Below are 19,345 nucleotides of genomic sequence, written 5' to 3'. Positions count from 1 at the left end.
CACAGCGCAGAGGGTGCCTTAGCGGAGTCTTCAGTTACTGGCCAGCTGAAATCTTACTTGTCTGTTTATTCGGAGGGGTTTAGAAATACACTGCAGTAGAGACGCTTTTCTCTAAAATCTTACAGGATTATTTTTTTTAAATGTTCACCAAACAAATGGTACCTTAGGGAACTCATGAGCCTGCATGTGTTTAGGAGAGGGGGGTGGGAGGAGGGAGGTGTGAATGGTCAGGGAAAGCTCTGCCCCTTTTACTCAGATTCCTTTCAAGGGTACGCAAAGCCCTTCCTCGGGGAGAAGAGGCCGAGAAAATAAGCATCTCCCAGAGGGGGAGCACTTGTGAAATTCTGGCTTGAGGATAAGATGCCAGTCAGATGCCATTACACACACAAGGCTGGTGCCAAAGTCCCAACTGAACCTACCTATGTTTGGGGAAGTGTGTCAACAGCACACGCTTCAGAGAAGACCTCCTTCTAGAATCTGGGAATAGCCGTCCCTGCTCACCCAGATAGAACATGCACACCAAAACACACTGCCTTTGGTTAAAACCCCTTCTCAAGAGACCTGCAGCCACGTACCTGCTCTTTCCCCCTCCAGCCCTGCTTTAAGTTAAGGTTCAGTGAAAAAGTCAGGCAGGGGGCTTCCCCGGTGGCGCAGTGGTTGAGAATCCGCCTGCCGATGCAGGGGACACGGGTTCGTGATGCGGTCCGGGAAGATTCCACGTGCCGCAGAGCGGCTGGGCCCGTGAGCCATGGCTGGGCCCGTGAGCCTGTGCTCCGCGACGGGAGAGGCCACAACAGTGAGAAGCCCGCGTACCGCAAAAAAAAAAAAAAAAAGTTAGGCAGATATCTAAGAGTCTATGTGGGTAATGGTTAAAGTCCTGGGCTTTGGGCTTCAAATCGGGGCTCTGCTGTTTATTTGCTGTGCAACTCCAGGCAAGAATTTAACCTCCCAAAGAGCTGGTTTCTTCTTTAAAATGGAGATGACGATCATGATAGTTACTCTATAGAGCTGTTAAGAGGATTAAATGTGATGATATATGTAAAGTACATGATACAGTGCCTGGCCCATAGCAGGCCCTTGATACAGAGTTGTTGCCGCCGTTATGTGGTTTGCACTCTGGCTTTGCCGCCATCCAAGCTGTGTGACCTTGGCAGATCGGTCCCCTTATCTCTGGCTTGTTTTGTAAAGTGAGGAGTTTGGTTCCGTGGTTCTGTGTTCCGGAATCATCTGGGACACTCTTTACAATACAGATTCCTGGACCACAATCAGACCTACTGCATCAGAATCCCCAGATTTGCGCCCCAGTGAGCTGGAATTTTCACGTCTACATAGGCAATTCCAACCAGTTAGAAATCCTGGGCCTAAATAATTTTCGAAGTCCCTTCCAGTCCCTTTCAAATGGACTTAAACTACATAGGTAATTCCAACCAGTTAGAAATCCTTGGGCTCAATAATTTTCGAAGTCTCTTTCACATGGACTTAAAGTCTCCAATGGCCATTGTGACACCTTCTCCAACGACTCTCAACCATGGGGCCTCTCCTCCTGTACCCTCAGCACCTACAGCAGAGCACATGGCACAGTGGAGGTCCACGGACAACGCTTTTTTAATTGGAACGTATTCCCAAACTTTTAAGCCTGTCCTGCTTCCCAATGCCTCGTGTTTTAGTTATCTTCTTAGGGGTTAATTCGTGTCTTATCTCCCCAGCCAGACTGCCCCACTTCCAGTTATTCAATGACCGATCACCCAGGACATTAGACTTTTCTCTCCTTTCTTCTGACCATTCATTTCCCACTAGCTTCTTTACATTACGCGAGGCAGGGATGGGAGAGGATAGACATCAGGCATATTAATCTTTTGTTGTAATTCTGTCTTGTCCATTGAATGAGTGAATGGGGGGTGAGGGTCATCAGCCAGCAGGAAATATTGTAATTAATTTTCTGGGGATTAAAAAAAATAACATCAGAAGGACCTGTGACATTTAGTTTCTGTATTAAAACAAACTCTTGAAAAGGACCATGCTATGGTGCAATGAATGTAACTAAAGCAGCAACAAAGCCCAGACCCACCATAACTACAGACCAGATGGACTAAAAGTCCCACTTTAATGGCCCGGCAGAGGAAAAGGTATGCTCTTCTCTGGGCATAAATTATGCATCTGTCTCTACTGTCCAGCATTACTCACAAGGCCCAGCATTAATAAAAATTACAAGACACATGGAAAAGAAAGAAAAACATGACCCATCATCAAAAGAAAAAATAGTCAATAGAAACAGACTCAGAGATCAGGTGTTGGGATTATCTAACAGAGACGTTCAAGTACCTGTAATAAATATTTTAAAGAATCTAATGGAGGGACTTCCCTGGTGGCACAGTGGTTAAGAATCAGCCTGCCAGTGCAGAGGACACAGGTTTGATCCTAGGTGCGGGAAGATCCCACACGCCATGGAGCGATTAAGCCCATGCGCCACAACTACTGAGCCTGTGCTCTACAGCCCACGAGCCACAACTACTGAGCCCACGAGCCACAACTACTGAGCCCATGCACTGCAACTACTGAGTCCGAGTGCTGCAACTACTGAAGCCCGCACACCTAGAGCCTGTGCTCCACAACAAGAGAAGCCACCGCAATGAGAAGCCCGCACACGCAACGAAGAGTAGCCCTCGCTCACCACAACTAGAGAAAGCCCGTGCACAGCAACGAAGACCCAACGCAGACAATAAATAAATAAATAATAAATTATTTTTAAAAAAGAATGTAACCTGTAGAGAGAGACTGCCTATTTAAAAAAAAAAAAAAAGAATCTAATGGAGAAAACATGCATGAACAGATGAAGAATTTCATCGGTGAGATGGGAACCATAAAAAAGAGCCAGTGGAACTGCTGGAAGTGAAAATCACAATATCAAAGATGAAGAATTCTTCCAATGGGCTTATGAGCAGAATGGATATATCAGAGGAGATAATAAAACTGAAAACAAAGACAGGAATATGAAAGACCGGAAAACAAATTTCACTCTTCATTGGAGAGACTTGTAGCTACACAATCCCTCCCTTCCCTGGCCCAAGTAATTGGAGCTTCCCTGCTAGGGCAAATGGGACTCTGCCTCCGAGAAAATCAGAGCAAGTGCTACCAGGAGCCACTTACAGCTTCTCCTCTAGTCAGAAAGGAAGGCGTGCATAATAGTTTAATACACTGCAGGCTCTCAGATCAAAGTCAGCTCCTTGTGTAAAATAGGCTAGAAATAGAACGCTGGACGTCGGGGTGGTGGTGGAAGGGAAACCCATGGAGAGCGTCTGAGCCCTCCAAGCGGTTCTGCCCTTCAACCCTTCAGCTACAGGCACCACCAAATCTACACGAGGGGTTCCTTGTCACCTTCTCGGCAGTGGGGAAGCTGGTGCCCATCCTCTGACCCTCAGCAGGTTCTAGATTCATGTACTGGGCAAAAAAATCAAATAGAATATCTACCAAATTTCCTTCCCATTTTGAGATTCTAGAAATCCCCAGAGTAAAGAAAAAATTTAATGATTGCTCCTCTCTCAGGGTTAAACCGTCCACCTTGCACATCCGTCTGCTGGTTTATTTCTAGTCCTTCATTCATTTTCTCATTCATTCACTCAACAAAATATGCGCTGTGAGCCTCGTACATGACAATCACGTCTCTCTTTCTGTGTGTTCTCTAGTAGTCGGTGAGCAAATTGAGGGCAGGCTCTGTATTTCACTCATGCCTGTGTTCCCGCGTTGCACGTGGTTGAGAAAGGAGGGAAGGGGAGGAGAAGGGGGGAGGGAAGGGGAGAAATTGTTTTCTTAATTTCCTTTCTGCAAGGGACTGGGCTTGTCTCCCTCTCCTGCCCCACTTTAAGATTTTTCTTTTTTAGCTGGTTCTTGAGCCAACTGGAATTTGCTTACAATTGTTCCCTTGGCAATCATTAACCTTTGTGCTTTCACTCTTGATTAAGATGTGAGAGCAATCAAAATCCCTGTTTATTTAAAACAGATTTCTAAATGGACTTGCTTCCTTCACTAAAAACAGAAGCAGGGCATTAAAAAAAAAAAAACGTTTAAATAGAAAACGAGAATATGTTAAATAAAATGTAAAGGTGTGTGAGATTTTTGGTTTGGGGGGCAGTGGTGTTGACAGACTACAGAGTTTCCACAAGAAAAAATGGGGCTGACTTTTAATTTTCTTTTCTTTTTCAGAAGGTATGAACATTGCGATGGGCAGGACAAGACTCCACCCCACGGTCTCCAGTCCTGGGCTGGCACCTGAGTAGCGGCCAGTGCCCCAGCGCCTGTCAGGACGGGTCCAGTCCTCATTGCAAGATGCGTTAGCCAAGGTCCACGATCCAGGAAAGGAGGAGGGTGAGGTATGTTTGCTTTTAAACCATGAGGAGGTTCCTTAAAGAGCTGTGCCGAGGGTCGGAGCTCAATCAATATTTAGTGCACGTGAGAACAAAGCATGGGTCTGAATGTTCTCCCCCAAACACGATTTACACAGTTACGGCAAGAACTCCAAAAACAGCATTACCGCGCAGCTCCAGGGCAAAACATGTCCTACTTATACATGCATTTGATCAACATTCCCTGTTGAGCTGTTTCTGAAACTTATCAGGAGGGCACATCTGTCCTAGATTCTGAGCCACTGGAGGCCAACGAGCTTGGCAGTCAGGCTCGGGGGCCAGAGCCATGAGCAGGAAGGGGTTTAGTGATACATTCGGAGACCAGGCTGGTGCACGCAGCACCAACGACTCTCACGTCCCTTAGTATATATCACCCCACTTAATCCTCATGGCAAGTCCATAGGATTGGGGACTTCATCTCAACCGAGGCTCAGAGATGTTAGGTAATTTGCTCACGGTCACCCATAGGATGTGAAGCCAGGGCTGGCCAACTTCAGAGCAGGATCATCTAACCTCGGCCCCCCTACCTCTCATTGTTTATCGAATGTTGGAAATGATGCCAGAAGGGCTGTAGGCATAGGGCACAGAGCCTCAGACAATCGTCCCATTTCTGTCTTCTCCCGAACCCGTCTCTGAACTTCATGCTCTGAGTTTATATTTCCAGAAGGGTGTGAACACACACGCAGATGCACTCATTCTGTGGTATCGCCAGCAGCACGAACAATGATTAGACGGCACAAGACTTTGTGGAGCTCTGGAGGCCTAGCCTCTGGGGGCAGGAGGCCCATCTGTCCCGTCTGGGGACCCCTCCACTGTAGGTAGTCTTGCCAAGGGGGTTTAGCACTGCAGGGGCTGGAACCCAGATCTGCAGAGCCCATTAGACCGTCTGGAATTTCTGCTTGTGCTCTGGTCACGTCGCACACATGCTTGTGTGTGGGGGGTCTTTGCCCCTTGGTCGTTTTAGTTCTGGCTGAGGACACACGGCTGTCTCTAAACCTTATGAAAACATAATCCGTTTAATCTCGTGGAGGACCAGGTTTGTGTCACTGAGAATGGTTATCCTTTAAAGGAAATAGAACACAACAACCCTTTGGGGACCAGATAAAACGTTGGAGGGTTTGGGGGGCTTTTTTCTAAGACAACACTTTTTCAGCTGATGAGGCATAATGAACACCGGTGCGGATAAGTCCCCTGCCTGTCCCCGACACCTACATGGCCAGACCCCATCTCTCCCCATCTTTTACTTAATGGGAAGGAGAATCGATATAATGCTGAAAAGTTTGAAGGGTACAAAAGCAGGGTTCAAAACGACTGGCCTGGCTGGAGACCCGTGGTCCCTGCCCCTGTGTGGACGCTGGGGATAAGTGACCCTTAACAGCTTCCAGGCCCCCGGACAGCTCTGCAAAACCTCGGCTTCTGCTGCTTCGTCCATTTTCCATTCGCACTGTGTTCATTCTCTCCCCGCTTTATCTCCCACCAGCCACGCTGCTTATTCCCTCTCTGTAGAACCCCACTCTTGGGACCAGGGGAAAACATCCAGAGAGAAGAATCCAGAAAGCATCACAGGTAAACTCCAGAGGCGCGGCAGCTGTGGCCGCGAGAGCAGCTGCTCGTTAGCCCGCTGAAGCGCTGTCCACCCCAAACGCGCAAAAATAAATAAATAAAAAAGCCCAGGGCTTCCCTGGTGGTGCAGTGGTTGAGAGTCCGCCTGCCGATGCAGGGGACACAGGTTCATGCCCTCGTCCGGGAAGATCCCACATGCCGCGGAGCGGCTGGGCCCGTGAGCCATGGCCACTGAGCCTGCACGTCCGGAGCCTGTGCTCCGCAACGGGAGAGGCCACAGCGGTGAGAGGCCCGCGTACCGCAAAAAAAAAAAAAAAAAAAGCCCAACAGAGAATCAAAAGGTGACTTACAGTGGATTTTGAAGTCCTTGTACTGTCTGTCCTCAATTGCTACCACGTACAATGCTGCCCGGTCTGGAAACATAAGCCCTCCAGGTTTCTGTTGATGAATTGTGGAGAAATGGGTCTCGTAATCTATTCACCTGACAAAGACATCACATTTTTGAACTGCACATAGAGTCACCAGACAGGCACCCCCTTGCCAGTATTTCTCACTCAGCAGACTGTCTGTCACCTTGGCCGGGACTAGGTTGGGCAGGGAAGCTCAGTTTTGACTCTGGTACATGGGAAAACTCAAGGGGCCGAGGTGGGGTCAATGGGACACATGAGGAGGGGCAGAGGTATGTCCAGTGAGGGACGGTGGAAGATGTTTTAACTTTTGAGCTTGGAGAAGCCAAGGTCAAAAGCACACTGGGCTCTCTGGCAGCCATGCAAGTCCCTAGCACTTGGTGACCAGCATCGACTTTGGACAGCAAAGAATGGGTGTCAATTATACCAAAAGAGGCCAAGGTTAGACCTAAGAAAGCTCATTCTGTCCCCAGAAGCAAATCTAGTTTAAAGAGAGGGGCCCGGAAGCAGTGGCTGTATTCTTCTTGGGCTGCAGGCAGTGGGGCAGAGCAGCGAGGCAGCCGGCAGACCAGCGAAGGGACAGCATGCAGCAGGCTTACCAGCCACTTGTCCCTGGCAAAGATGACGGTGTTGAGCATCGATTCATAGAACAGACAGTAGCCCATCCACTCGCTGATGATGATGTCCACCTTCTCCTCGGGCAGTTCCACCTCCTCCACCTTCCCCTTGAAGATGGTGATGACTGGAAAATAAGAACCCCATGGCCACACTTTTTGGGCACCCTGACCGGGAGCCATGAGCACCCCGCATCAGGACCCGATCGACCTACAGGTGTCAGCGCTGTTCTGATCTTCCTTCTAGGAGGTGGCATATCTCCCCCTTCACCAAGCTAGTTTACCCTAAGAGGATTGAAAACTCTTGGCATGTCCCCCCTAAAATGTATTGAGCAGTTGCTGAGTGGCTGGCACCGTGCTAAGCCCAAGACAGGCACCTGTCCTGTCATCGTCCAACAAGTCTTTGAAGTAAACACTCTATTCTTATTCTCCTCTTTAAGGAAACTGAGGCTTAGAGGGGTTAAAGGATGACCGTGCAAACAGAGCCCGGGTCTGATAAGCAGCGACTCTCACACTTACCGGAGTCCCCACCCCATGTCAGGCTACCGTGATGATTCAAACCCACAGCAGGAAGAGAGGCTGCCTCTCCTACCCTTGTATCTGTTCACAGCCCGGGCTTAGCCCCAGGGGCTGCCCATCTAGAGCTGGAGAGGAAGGAAATTTGGTGTTTTGACAAGAGCATGGGCTCCGCACTCAGGAAACCTGGGTTTAAGTGCTGGATCTTCTCATCACTAGCTGTATGACTTTCCGCAAGTCACTTGACCCAACCGAACTCCAGTTCCTCAGAGAACAACCGGGGGAAGTGACATCTACATAGTGGGAGGTTGTACTGATGTAATGAAATGTCACGGGTGAGGTGCAGGCTCGCAGTTGGGGCTCTAGAGAAGGCAAGTATTATCTGGCACCGGCCGATGGAGAGGTGACGGGGGTAAGATCGGGACAAAGGCCCTTCCCTAAATGGCCTCTGCTCCTGAGTCCCTTCCAAGACCCCTCCCTCTACGGCAGGAGGAACTTCTCAGTTGAGTTTTTGATCATTTGACGTAGACATACACAGAGTTTGGGAATCTCGTTTTGCATTCACTGCTGTAAAGGTCAGAGCAAAAGCTATCTTAGATGCCACTGGCTGTGCAAGTGACACAGGGTGATGTATGGGTTGGCTGGTCCCATCAGAACATTTCCTCTAAAAGGAAACTCTGTCTGCACCATCCTCTGAAAAAACCACCCAATGCCTGAGCTTTTCTGGGAAAACTAAACAATGGCCTGTACTCAGGAGTAAAAAACAAAAGAAAACAAACACCACCTCTGTCCTGAATCTGAGTTTCCTGAAAATGAATGCAGATGACAGACTCCTAGATGCAAAGGGCACTCAGGTCACCGGCTTTACTCCCTGCCCTCACAGTGGGTGGTGCCGGGGTGCCCATCAGCAGTGTCTAATGATGATTTGCTCTCCAGGGCGTGGTGTTTAATCAAAGCTTAATCAGATAAGGCCCCTCTGAAAGGAGTAGGTGTCAGGCACTTCCGGCACAAAGTGGGGTTCTTTTTTTTTTTTTTTTCCCTGCAGATAACTTTAATAAGGCATGGGCTGATGGTTGATTTGTGGAACTAAAGGTCGAAGAGGGAGCGCATCACATCTGGCTGGCTCATGCACTGTTGGATACTTTCTAGCCGAGTGGAGTCCAAGGCGCGGGCCTCCTCTGCAAAGCGGCGGTGTCCCTCATCGGTCAGCTTCCAGAGGCAGGACCAGCGCCGTGTGCTGGTCCCACCCTGCGTGCTGACCGGCACTTTCTCAAAGCTGTCTCGGAAACAGAGATCGTGACGCACGGTATTCTTCCAGCCTTCAGGAGCCGTCCAGAAAAAGGGGAAATGTTGTCAAGTGAAACTGTAGATCTGTTGCACGTTGGGGCCACAGGGAGAACCGTTTTTTAATGCCAGTGCAATTAGGTGGAAGTAATTGAGAGGGGGCCGGGACCAGAGCCTCCCCTCCTGGCTGTTGGCTTGCCGAAGCCTCCGACTCTGGAGGGGGGCCCTTTTGTGAGGGGACGGGAGAACCCCAGCGGAGCTGTCATCCTGGCCCTCAGCCTTCTCCTCCTCTGTGAGCTCCCAGCTGCCAGGGGAAGAGGCAAAGTGCTTCCGAGGGGGACACTGGTCTCCAGAGAGTGATGGCGACTCCAGCACTGTGGCCTCTGGGCATTTGGCAGTCTTCTTCTTTTGGGGGTGGCTGAGGGCACATTGGCCCTGATCACTCCCCGGCTTGTGTGGTCCTCCTGCTTCCTGCGCAGAAGCCCTGCCCCTGGGAAGGAAGGGTAGGAAGGGCTAGTCTTCACCAAAAGGCTCGGAAGGGGAGGGGGCTGTCAAAGCTCTGCTCCTCGGGGGCTTGAGACCCAAGGGCAGGAACTCAAGCTAGAGCAGGACCCAGGATGCAGAAGGAACATTCACAAGGGGACAAAGCATGGGAGTTTTGAAAATGCAAACAGAGTACCTAATTTAGTTTATTCCGAAAAAGACCTGGCAGATATATGCCGGATCCACCTGCCTAATCATTTGCATGCAAAGCCTGATTTGTCTTATTTTTGTAAACATTTGAAAGTGTTTTCTTTCTCTTTGCACATCTCTTGAAGGCTCTTCTGTAATGTCTGCACGTGACTGTGGGGCTATGGGTCGGTCCCTCCTCCTGCATTAATCACGACCTCCCCGAGGCACAGGAAGATGTTTTCTCCTGCCTCTGGTGCCCCATGGCCTCCACTCTGGGTGCCTAGGACAAGGCTCAACCATGATTCCATAGACAGGACTCCATAGGACCGTGGGAAGCAGATGTGGACAAGAACTTCTAAGCCAGTCCAACAGACAGGAATGTACAGAATACTCCTCGGGTGCCCCCCAGTGAGAGTGTATGCTCTTCCTGATCTCTGCCCTAGCACTCCTATCCACTAGCTGTTATCCTGATCTATATGGATGCAACAGATGATAGGTAGGGAGATAGATAGATAGATATAGACGATAGACACATATAGACGAGAGATACAGAAGATAGATAGAGATGATAGATATAGATGACAGATATAGATGATAGATAGATATAGACGATAGATAGATATAGATGATAGATAGATATAGATGATAGATATAGATGATAGATAGATATAGATGATAGATAGATAGATAGATATAGACGATAGATATAGATGATAGATATAGATGATAGATAGATAGATATAGACAATAGATATAGACGATAGATAGATAGCTATAGATGATAGATAGAGACAATAGATAGATATAGATGATAGAGACGATAGATATAGATGATAGATAGATAGATATAGACGATAGATATAGATGATAGATAGATATAGATGATAGAGAGATAGATAGATAGATATAGACGATAGATAGATATAGACGATAGATAGATATAGATGATAGATAGATATAGATGATAGATAGATATAGATGATAGATAGATAGACGATAGATACAGACAATCGATAGATACAGATGATAGATAGATAGATAGATAGATAGAAGATATATCATAGGTGCAGTGGATCACAGAACAGCAAAAATCAGAGTTTCTGCCTACCAAATGCAGAAGGAATCAATTAACCCCCTACAATGCTGAACAGCCTGGACCTCTGTCCTCTTATCACCCTTCTGCATCCAAATATTTCTGCGAACAGGCGTGACCCCCCCTCAACTTGGCTTGTTGAGTAGATGGGCCCTTTGTGAAAGGAAAAATGCACACCTCACTTCAGTCCAGCTGTGGCCTGGATTCCAGGCCCCTTTCATCCCCTTGTCCAGGTGCTTTTGTGCAGTGCCGAACCTTCACAACCTTACGCTTGGGTCCTGGAGGCAGACGACTTATATTCTCGTTCCATCTGACAAGTAACCTCCACCAAATAGCTCCTCCCCTCTTTTCCTCAATTTCCTTATCGGGGTAAAACAGGAGAGAGATTGAACCTAGAAATCCCTCAGATACTTTGCAGCTCCAACATGCTTTGAGTCTTCAAATATGTATTGAGCATGTATAAGGCATTCTGTAAGTTTGCCTGTGGAGATGGCTGACATCAATGAAGAAGCAGTGCCTTCACGTCCAGTCTGACTCTAAATTGCAGCAGTTCCTCAATCCTGATTTTTGAAAAAGAGGTTACATTTTCTCTATGGACCCAAATACAATCGCCCCCCTGAATCATCAGGGACATTCTTCCTGCTTTCCAGAGTCGCCACTAGCAACCACTGAAACTCCCCGATGTAAGTGTCCAATCTGCAAAATGCTGCCTCTTGTGGTGGGGTTGATGGCAACCCAGTGAGGGCATTGGGTTGTCTCTGAGGCCTGTGTGGGCACATGCAGCCCCGGGCATCTCGTCTCCATGGCAACCTTTTCAAGGGGGATCTCGGCCTCCGATATTTAGGCTCTGATTAGCTACCGGCTGCAGAAGCCCACTCCCAATCTGGAGCCCACATCATTAAGACTGTGTCAGTTCTCAGGATGGCACTGAGGTCGTCCTCTGGAGCTGTGCTTCTATTCCATAAGGATGATGAAATTTTGTTCAACCAGCTGTGACAGGACCCTGGCTGGTAAGTTTTAGAAGGATTTGTCATACGTACGTGTACGATGGGGACCCATGAACTCTAACCTGGGAGATTTTTCCCCTGTAACTTCAAGTTCTCAAATTAGACACCCAGATATTTTGGGGGGTTGTTTTCAGTGGGATCTTTTTTCTTTTTGTCTTGAGTGATTATTACAGAAATGTAGTCATTCTGATTCCTGGTCCCTTGTTTGACTTTAAAAAACAAAATCAGCCCAGACCCATCTCCTTTGGGCCCCTACTGTGTCCACCAGAGTCAGCTGACCCCACAGAACCCGAAGTTCATGGTGTCCCCATTCAGGCCCCTCCCCGGCTCGCAGAGCAGACCCTGTGCCACAGAAGAGTGGGCGTGAGGGTCGTGAGCGTTAAGACGGAGAGCAGGTTACTGGGCCGTGGAGCCGCCCCGATGCCACCCCCCCCCCGCCCCCGTGGCCCCAAAGCCACGTGACCCACACGCCTATTTAGGCAACACAGAGCCGGCTGCACACCCCTCCTGAGGGCCTGACCCGCCTCCAGCCTCTGATCCCCTCCTCTCCGTTGTCTAGTTCAGCTTCCTAGTTCCAGGATGGAGCAGAGCCCTTGACAGCTCACTGAAATCCTTACCGAGTGAACAGATGGATGAATAAGCAATTTTCAAAAGAGGGCACGGAGTTCAGAGACAAAAGATCTTCAAACTAGTCCTAATTCTGAGAATAAAACACCAGTAGCGTTTGACTAGCAGCTGGCAGAGTGATTTCACCTATGTTACTTCGATCATCTTCACGGAACGTATGTGGTTGGTTTTATTGTTCCATTTGTCTGATAAGAGGAGCAGAGTTTGGGACGTCAAAAGGGGAGCCCAAATCTAGGCCTGTCATGCAGCCTGGTACACGTCACCAACCTCCCTGAGACCCCTCTCCTGCATCTGCGAGCGGACGGAATCACGACCCGATTACCCACCGCTGTCAGTAGTGTACACGCTCCCACCGCACCCAATTCCGGCTCACCCATGACAGCGCCGAAAGCAGGGCCGGGAGAGAATCTCTCGCCAGGCGGTGTGAGTCGGGTCCGGCATGCCTGGGCGACCACCCCATCCAAAGCAGACCCCCAGTTTTCTCAACTACTCCATCCTGTCCTTCCAAAGCACCATCACTGTTTGTAATTCTATTGTGATGCTGTGTGTCCACTTGCTTTCTGTCTGTCCCCTCCCTGAGACAGTTCCGTTCTCTGCCAACTCCGCAGCACCTGGAGCAGGGCCCAGGGGGTGGCTACAACTCCCCCCTCCCCTGGAGTGGTGCACGAAACCCAGTCCTGAGATTATTCATGGGCCGCTTCTGATCGGTTAGGAAGGCAGCCATTGCGAGGAGCCACTAGTCCAGGTTCATTAAAAACAATTATATCTGATTAATCTCTTGCCTTCTTTGGACAGGGCTATTAGTCAAGTTAATGAATGAAATAATCATAACAATAGCTAACATTTATTAGCTGCGAACTGCACATCGTACACTGTTGTGTTTTACAAAGGGCTGTGCTGAGAGACACTTAACCATTGGGCTCTCCAGGAAAGAAGCCCTGATTTGTAGCATCTGCTGATTTCTCCGTGTAAATACTCCCACTGTGGCCAATTTCAAGCCACCAAAATGCCCACATCCGTTCCGCAAATTCACTGAAAATTTAACTACGGGCCCCAGCACGCCCTGGTTTTACATACGGTAATTATGTACGGCTCACAGTGACCCTCTGTGGTCCGTACCGCTCTTATTCCCATTTCACAGAGCCGGAAACGGAGGCCCAGGAGGTCAGGTATCCAAGATCACGAGCTGATCTGCCGGAGCTGAGTGTGAACCGGCCAGAGCTCTTAATCACCGCGCCAGCCTTCCACAGGGGTCTGACAAGGCAGCCCCTCCGTGGCCTTGTGGCGGGGAAGCTGACCAGTGATTGTGAGGGTTTACAGCTGCTCCCCGACTGTATTCAAAGGTGCTGATTCAGAGCTGAACCAGACCAGCCCAGGGGAGCTGCCCCACTCCCCCAGGGCTCCTATCAGCGTGTAGATGACACCACGCAGAGAACGGTGACCCCCAAAGAGTAAGGCTCTGGGGACTCCAAGTAGCTTGTAAGGAAGGACCAAATCTAACAACGTGAGGTTGGATGTGAATGTAAAGTGTGATTCTCAGTCTGGATGCAAAACGTTCACGGACCGGACGCAGGTTAGGAGCTGCTGCTCGGCAGCCACGGGAGGGTAGATTGCAGATCGTGGCTGATGCCCGCTCAGCGCCAGTGTGGCACGGCGTTCCCCGCAGCTGCTAAGCAGGCTGGAGGTGTTAGCAGGGAGGCATCTGGGCCCCTCCAGCCACCTGGCTGGGTCCTTGGGCGGGGTGAGAGGGACACTGAAGCATGGCAGAGGAGAAGGGGGCTGAGACCAGAGCAAAGTGTGAGGGAACCGGGGGTGTGCCGCCTGTATCTGTGGGAGAAGGGCTGCCAGGTGAAGGGGCGTCCCCCTCATTCTCTGCGGTCCCCAGGCGACGACACAGAGCATGGGTCAGGCTGCAGGAAGGCAGGTTCCACCTCAGTGGAAGGAAGTGCTTCGAACAGTCACAGCCCCAGGCGGCTGTAGTGGGGTCCCCATCAGGGGAGTCATCCCAGGACTGGACGGCTGCAAGCATGGAGGGATGTCACAGGAACGGAGAATTCAAGCATCGTCTATAAGAGGCTCGGGGCGAGTGGCCAGGAATGAGCCAAGTGCAGAACTGTAGGTCCTTCCTACATAAAGGTCCTTCCTTTATGTAAGAAGGGCCTACAGTTCATGCTTGTGGTACGAGGCGCCTCACGTGTGTGATATCTAATCCCCCAGGAGCCCTGCAAGCTGTGCATGGAGGTGCCTCCTCCGTGGGGAGCCACTGACGAAGCCCTTCCTGCGGCCTCTCTGCGCATCGTGCTCCTCTCAGGCCTCTCCGTCTATGGCATTGACGCTCCAGGGCAGAAGGAGAGACGTGTCTGTCCCTGAGCTCCTCTGTCACTTTTCACAAACGAATCCGCATCCTAAGCATCCCGGCAGCCCACTGGTCTCCTGGGCAGGGAAACAGAGGAAACGGGAGCTGTCGGTGCTGAAGTGCAAGAGGATAGTCTGGGCACGTGTGCGGGCCTCTCGGTGGCAGGAGCCACGTGAAGGCTGCACGTCCGCAGGTGGCTGCGTGGAGGTGTGCGTCTGCTGGGAACAAACCCATCCCGGGAGCCGTACGGAGGTGGAGAGGGAGGGAGATTGATTGCTTCTGGGTAGCAGGTATTTTATGTCCTGGGTTGTTATTTATGTCTCTACACCTACGCTCCCGAGACCCACACAATTGGCTGTTGCAGTGTTTCAAAAGCATTTCCATGGAAGCCAAGCTGTCCTCTTTCTAGTACACGTGCCAAGGCAGAGCGAGCTAGGGCCGAGGACAGCGCCCCGGGGGCCTCGCCAGATCCACCCACCTGTTGCTACCCCCGGGGAAGAAGAAATAGAGGTGGCTTTGCCTTGAAAAGGCCCCCAGGACCGTGTGAGGAGTAGGACAGGCACGGGGCACGGGGGTGGCTATTCACCTGGGACAACACTTTGTCCCTCCTGGGCCGTCACCTCCTGGGCACAGGATCAAGTGTGAGCCATCAAACTACAGAGCAGGGAATGATTCCCTCCGGGGGCCATGAGGCGGGCTGAGCAAACCAGACGCCACTAGCACACGACAGGCCAGGGGGTATCTGAGGCCCCTTGGAGGGACCTGGCTGGCGGCGGGGGGGCTGTGCGCAGAGGCAGCCTGGCTGCACCCACCGGAGCCTGAGCCCAGAGACGAGGTGGTCATACGGGGGGGCTGCCCAGCATGGGGGTCGGAGCCCAGCACAGGGTGGCAGGTGCGTGGGCAGGAGGTGGTGACAGTGGGCGACTGTTTACACACGGGGGCTGACCCAGTATGTAAACACATTAAGAAGGATGACAGCCAGGGCTTCACTGTCAGAGGACGGAATCACATGGAAAAGGGGGAAAGATGAGAGGAAACCCCGAGGTGCTAAATTAGAAGCAGGGGTCTCACATGAAGGCGTCCTGGACAACGTGCATAGATGCGGAAACATGCATTACATCAATGCGCGTCCACATACGTGACACCACAGACGTGAGCATGTGTGAGCACACACGCAAATTTTTCCCACGGAGACAGTCTGGGAGCCTCGACACCCTAAAATCAATGCACACACCTAGCCCCACGTCCTCATTTCTAAAAGCCATCGTCCACTGAGGGGATTCAAGACTCCGCAGAGAAATGGCTGATTCTAGAACAGAGGCGTGGAAAGTACGAGATGGGCCTGGAACATTTGTCCCACAAGATAAGGAAGCTCACGCGAAGTGAAGGGGTTACGTGGACAGGACATAGAGGCAGCTCCAGGTTGCTCCCAGGAACCAAGTCAGGGAGAATTTGAGCATCAGATGAAGTACTGACACCAACAGTGATGACCGATTGAATAAGACAGGCAATTAACGGGGAGGAAGGACGTATTTCCACGGTTCAAAGTACCTCTCCCAGAAAACCTTACTAATCACTAATGAACGGGGAGATGGCTGGCGGACATAACCCAGGCCAGGGATCCAGGCAGATGCTGTCGCAACAGGACACATCTACACTGCGGGGACGCCACCCAGGATGTCGTGAGGACGCAGCATCCCATCCGAGGCATCCCTCCAGGACGGGTGACCTGAATCCAGCCGTGAGGAGGTGTCCCACGTCTCCAAACTGAGTGACATCCCACAGAACACTGGCCTGTGGTTGTCAAGCCTCAAGGCCACGAAGGTTAATGGAAGTCTGACAGCTCCAGCTTGAAGGAAACCAGGACAGGACAACAAAGTGCAGTGGGCGGGTCAGAGCCAAGTCCTCTTGCCGAGAAGGATGCTATTGCGTCAAAAGCCCACCTCAGATGGAGCCTGAGCACAAGACCATGACGGTGGTGGAAGCTGGCCTCCCGATTTGGATGGTTGCGCGTGGCTACGTAGGAAGTGCCCTTGTTTGTAGGAAACACGCACTAACACGCTTAGGGATGACAGGGCATCGTGTCAACAGCCTGCTCCAAGACTCAGAGGAAAAAACAGCTGTATTTGCCCCTTTTCTGTAAACTGGGATATTCCGAAGGTTTAAAGAAATAAGAGGAAAAGGAGGAAAGAGAAAAAGGAAGGGGAATAAAAACATTACAGGAGTTGGAGGCAGGGGAGGGCAGGAGGGACCTCGAGCTGTGAGCCAGAGGGGCCTCTGAGGATGCTGCCCCTCCCCTCCCGAAGGCCAGGGATTCCTCCCATTTGGGCGCCCGTCCCCACTCTGCTGTGGTTGCAGGGCCATCACCCTCTGCAGAGGACCGCGGTGAGCCAGGGAGGCTGGCCCACCAGACCCCAAAAGCTGGAAGCGAGAGAGACAGATACAGGGCAAGGGGGTTGGACAGACCCCCGAGGGCAGGAATCACTGTGCAGTGAAACAAGGGCAGAGGCAGGGGAGGGTCCAAATATTCTTTGGAGGCTCCTGGGGGCCCCCAGGGTTGAGACTCAGTAATTCGGAGAGGAATCTGGTCCCACAGGTACTTGCACACACCCTCCCGTCCTAAGAGGCTTGAACTTTCACTTTCAGGATCGGCAGGCGCTCCCGGTGCTTCCTCGTCAAACTAAACACACTTTGGGAAAGAGCACAGGAACGGCAGCCGAGAGCAGAGGCTCTGCCCCACATCTCCTAACCTCAGTCTCCACACCTCTCAAGTGGGGAGAAACACTTGCCGTATTTCTCAGAGTTGGGGGAGGGAGGTCAGATGAAAACACGAGGACGCCAGGCTCCGTCTCCCTTGTAGAGAAAGAATTGGCCGGTTTTCTTTCTCCATCGTTCGTAGGCAAGTCGAGAGGAACCCTCTCTGTCCCTTCTGCCCGGGTCAAGGACTTTCCCAACGAGTGTGCAGAGACACCTTTCTCCCCCAAACAAGCGAGATTGGACACCAACCCGGAGGGCGGGGTGAGGGGATGTGAGCCACGTTTCCCCTACCCAGGCTGGAAGGACGCCTGGACTCTTCACGGCCCCCTCCACTTGCCCACCACCGCCCCTCACTCCCTCGTTCCCTCGTCCCCCAGCTTAGACTCCGTGGTCCATTACTGTGATCAACCACTGGCTCCTCCCTCCCTCCACTGTGTCCCCAGCGGCGCCCAGATCCAGCTGGCCCTCCCCTCCGCTCCGACCGGGGCTGCTGGACGTGGTTGGGAACAGCCGCACACCAGGGAGGTCGGGGCCCCTGCAGGTCTGTGTCCACCCATCTCCAGCGGGCGCTGACCCTCCCCCGCACCAGCCCTCCCTCCCTCCCTCTGCAAGACCATCCCATCACTTCTCATCTCCCTCCAAAACCCTCACACCCTCCCCTCCCCGTCTCCCGCGCCAGCGACGGCCTCTTTCTTCCTTGAGAAAATGGAAGCAACAAATCGGGGCTTCCCTCCAGCAGCCCACCTCCATCGGACCCACACTCCCCACGTCCCCTCTGTTACCGTGGCTAAGCTGTCCCTTCTCCAAGAAGAAGACCCACTCCTCCACCTGTGCTCTGGATCCCACCCCCTCTTACCTACTGAAAGTCCTTGCTTCTGAATTTACTTTTTCCCAAATCTGCAATTTTTTCTGTCTATCTACAGGACAGCGGAATTGTTCACATGTTTCCATATCTCCTATCCTTAAAAACCAACTCCCTTCCTTGGTCTCAACTCTCCCTGTCGCTACAGTTCCGTTTTTCTGTTCCCCCATCACAGCAAAAGGAGTTATTTATAGCCCTTCCTTCCCAGTCTCTCCTTAACCAACTTTACCTGGACTTCCATCCCCACCCTCCATCCAGTCTGTGCCTGTTAAGAACCCCAATATCCTCCATCGTCACAATCGTTCAACGGTCACGTCTCTGTTCTTATCTTACTTGATCCGTGGGCATCCTCCTCCTTTACTCCTCTTTCCCGAAGGTCCATTGACCTCACTGACTGTGTCTTCTCTGCCTCTTGCGGCCTCTTCTCCTCTGCTTGACCGTCAAATGTTGAAATGCGCAGGAGCTCCATCTTTGGCCCATTTCTCTCCTGTATCTCTACATTATCCTTGAGGGAACTTGTTCTGGGGCTTTAAATAACATCTATACGCTGAAGACCCCCAAGCACAGAGCCTGACCCTCCCTGGAACTCCAGATTCATATCCGAGTCTCACTCTACACGTCCACCTGCATCTCCCCAGGGATCGCAAACCCAACGCATGCTAAGGAAAACCCTTGATTTCTTCCTCCTATCACTCAACATTCCACCAGCCACTCTTACTCAAGGCAAAAAGCCAGCCCTGCTCCCGTCTTGTTTCTCTTGCCCCAGGCAGTCCGTCAGCGGGTCCTCTGGCCTCTATTTCCCAGCATCGCCCAAGAGGTCACTTTTTCCCACCTCCACGGCTGCCACCCTGGCCACACAAGAGGCCTAACCGGCCCCCCCCACCCCGGCCCCGGGGCTATGAAGTAGTCTCTACCCGCACACTGATGCCTACAGCCTATCCCAACCCATTCACCATAGAGAATGCTCCTCCGCTGCTTAAAATCCTTCAAAAAGTCTTCATCATCCTTAGGAAGAAAGTCCGACCTTGTTTTCCTAGTTTATAAACTAGGAAATGAGTGATGTGGCCCCGCTCAGCACAGGGCCTGGGGACTAAATCCCATCCCGCTGACTGATGGGAGATACAGAAATTCTTCTGATCGGGGACGCTTGCGGGGGTGAGTGTGTTCAGGACGGGTCCCAGAGGGAG

The 19,345-nt window shown here is 51.3% G+C and overlaps 2 protein-coding genes across 2 annotated transcripts in view; both read right to left on the bottom strand.

Moving 5' to 3' along the window:
* PRMT8 (protein arginine methyltransferase 8) overlaps positions 1 to 19,345 on the bottom strand; it is an 81,346-nt gene that overhangs the window by 16,507 nt on the left and 45,494 nt on the right. The window contains exons 5-6 of the mRNA XM_004279010.4: positions 6,970 to 7,112; positions 6,314 to 6,401 (exon numbers count right to left, since the gene is read on the bottom strand). Coding sequence (XP_004279058.1) covers positions 6,314 to 6,401; positions 6,970 to 7,112 — 231 coding nt within the window. The remainder of the gene's footprint in view (positions 1 to 6,313; positions 6,402 to 6,969; positions 7,113 to 19,345) is intronic.
* Positions 8,497 to 18,627, bottom strand: LOC105748477 (forkhead box protein R1-like). Its single transcript, XM_049693996.1, is given in 3 exon segments — positions 8,497 to 9,297; positions 11,813 to 11,898; positions 18,492 to 18,627. Coding segments are annotated over 3 exon segments (933 nt in total). The 3' UTR covers positions 8,497 to 8,586.

This window comes from Orcinus orca, chromosome 11 (genome assembly GCF_937001465.1).
Source record: "Orcinus orca chromosome 11, mOrcOrc1.1, whole genome shotgun sequence".
In the NCBI taxonomy this organism is placed as follows: domain Eukaryota; kingdom Metazoa; phylum Chordata; class Mammalia; order Artiodactyla; family Delphinidae; genus Orcinus; species Orcinus orca.
This window is presented reverse-complemented; position numbering and strand designations above follow the sequence as displayed.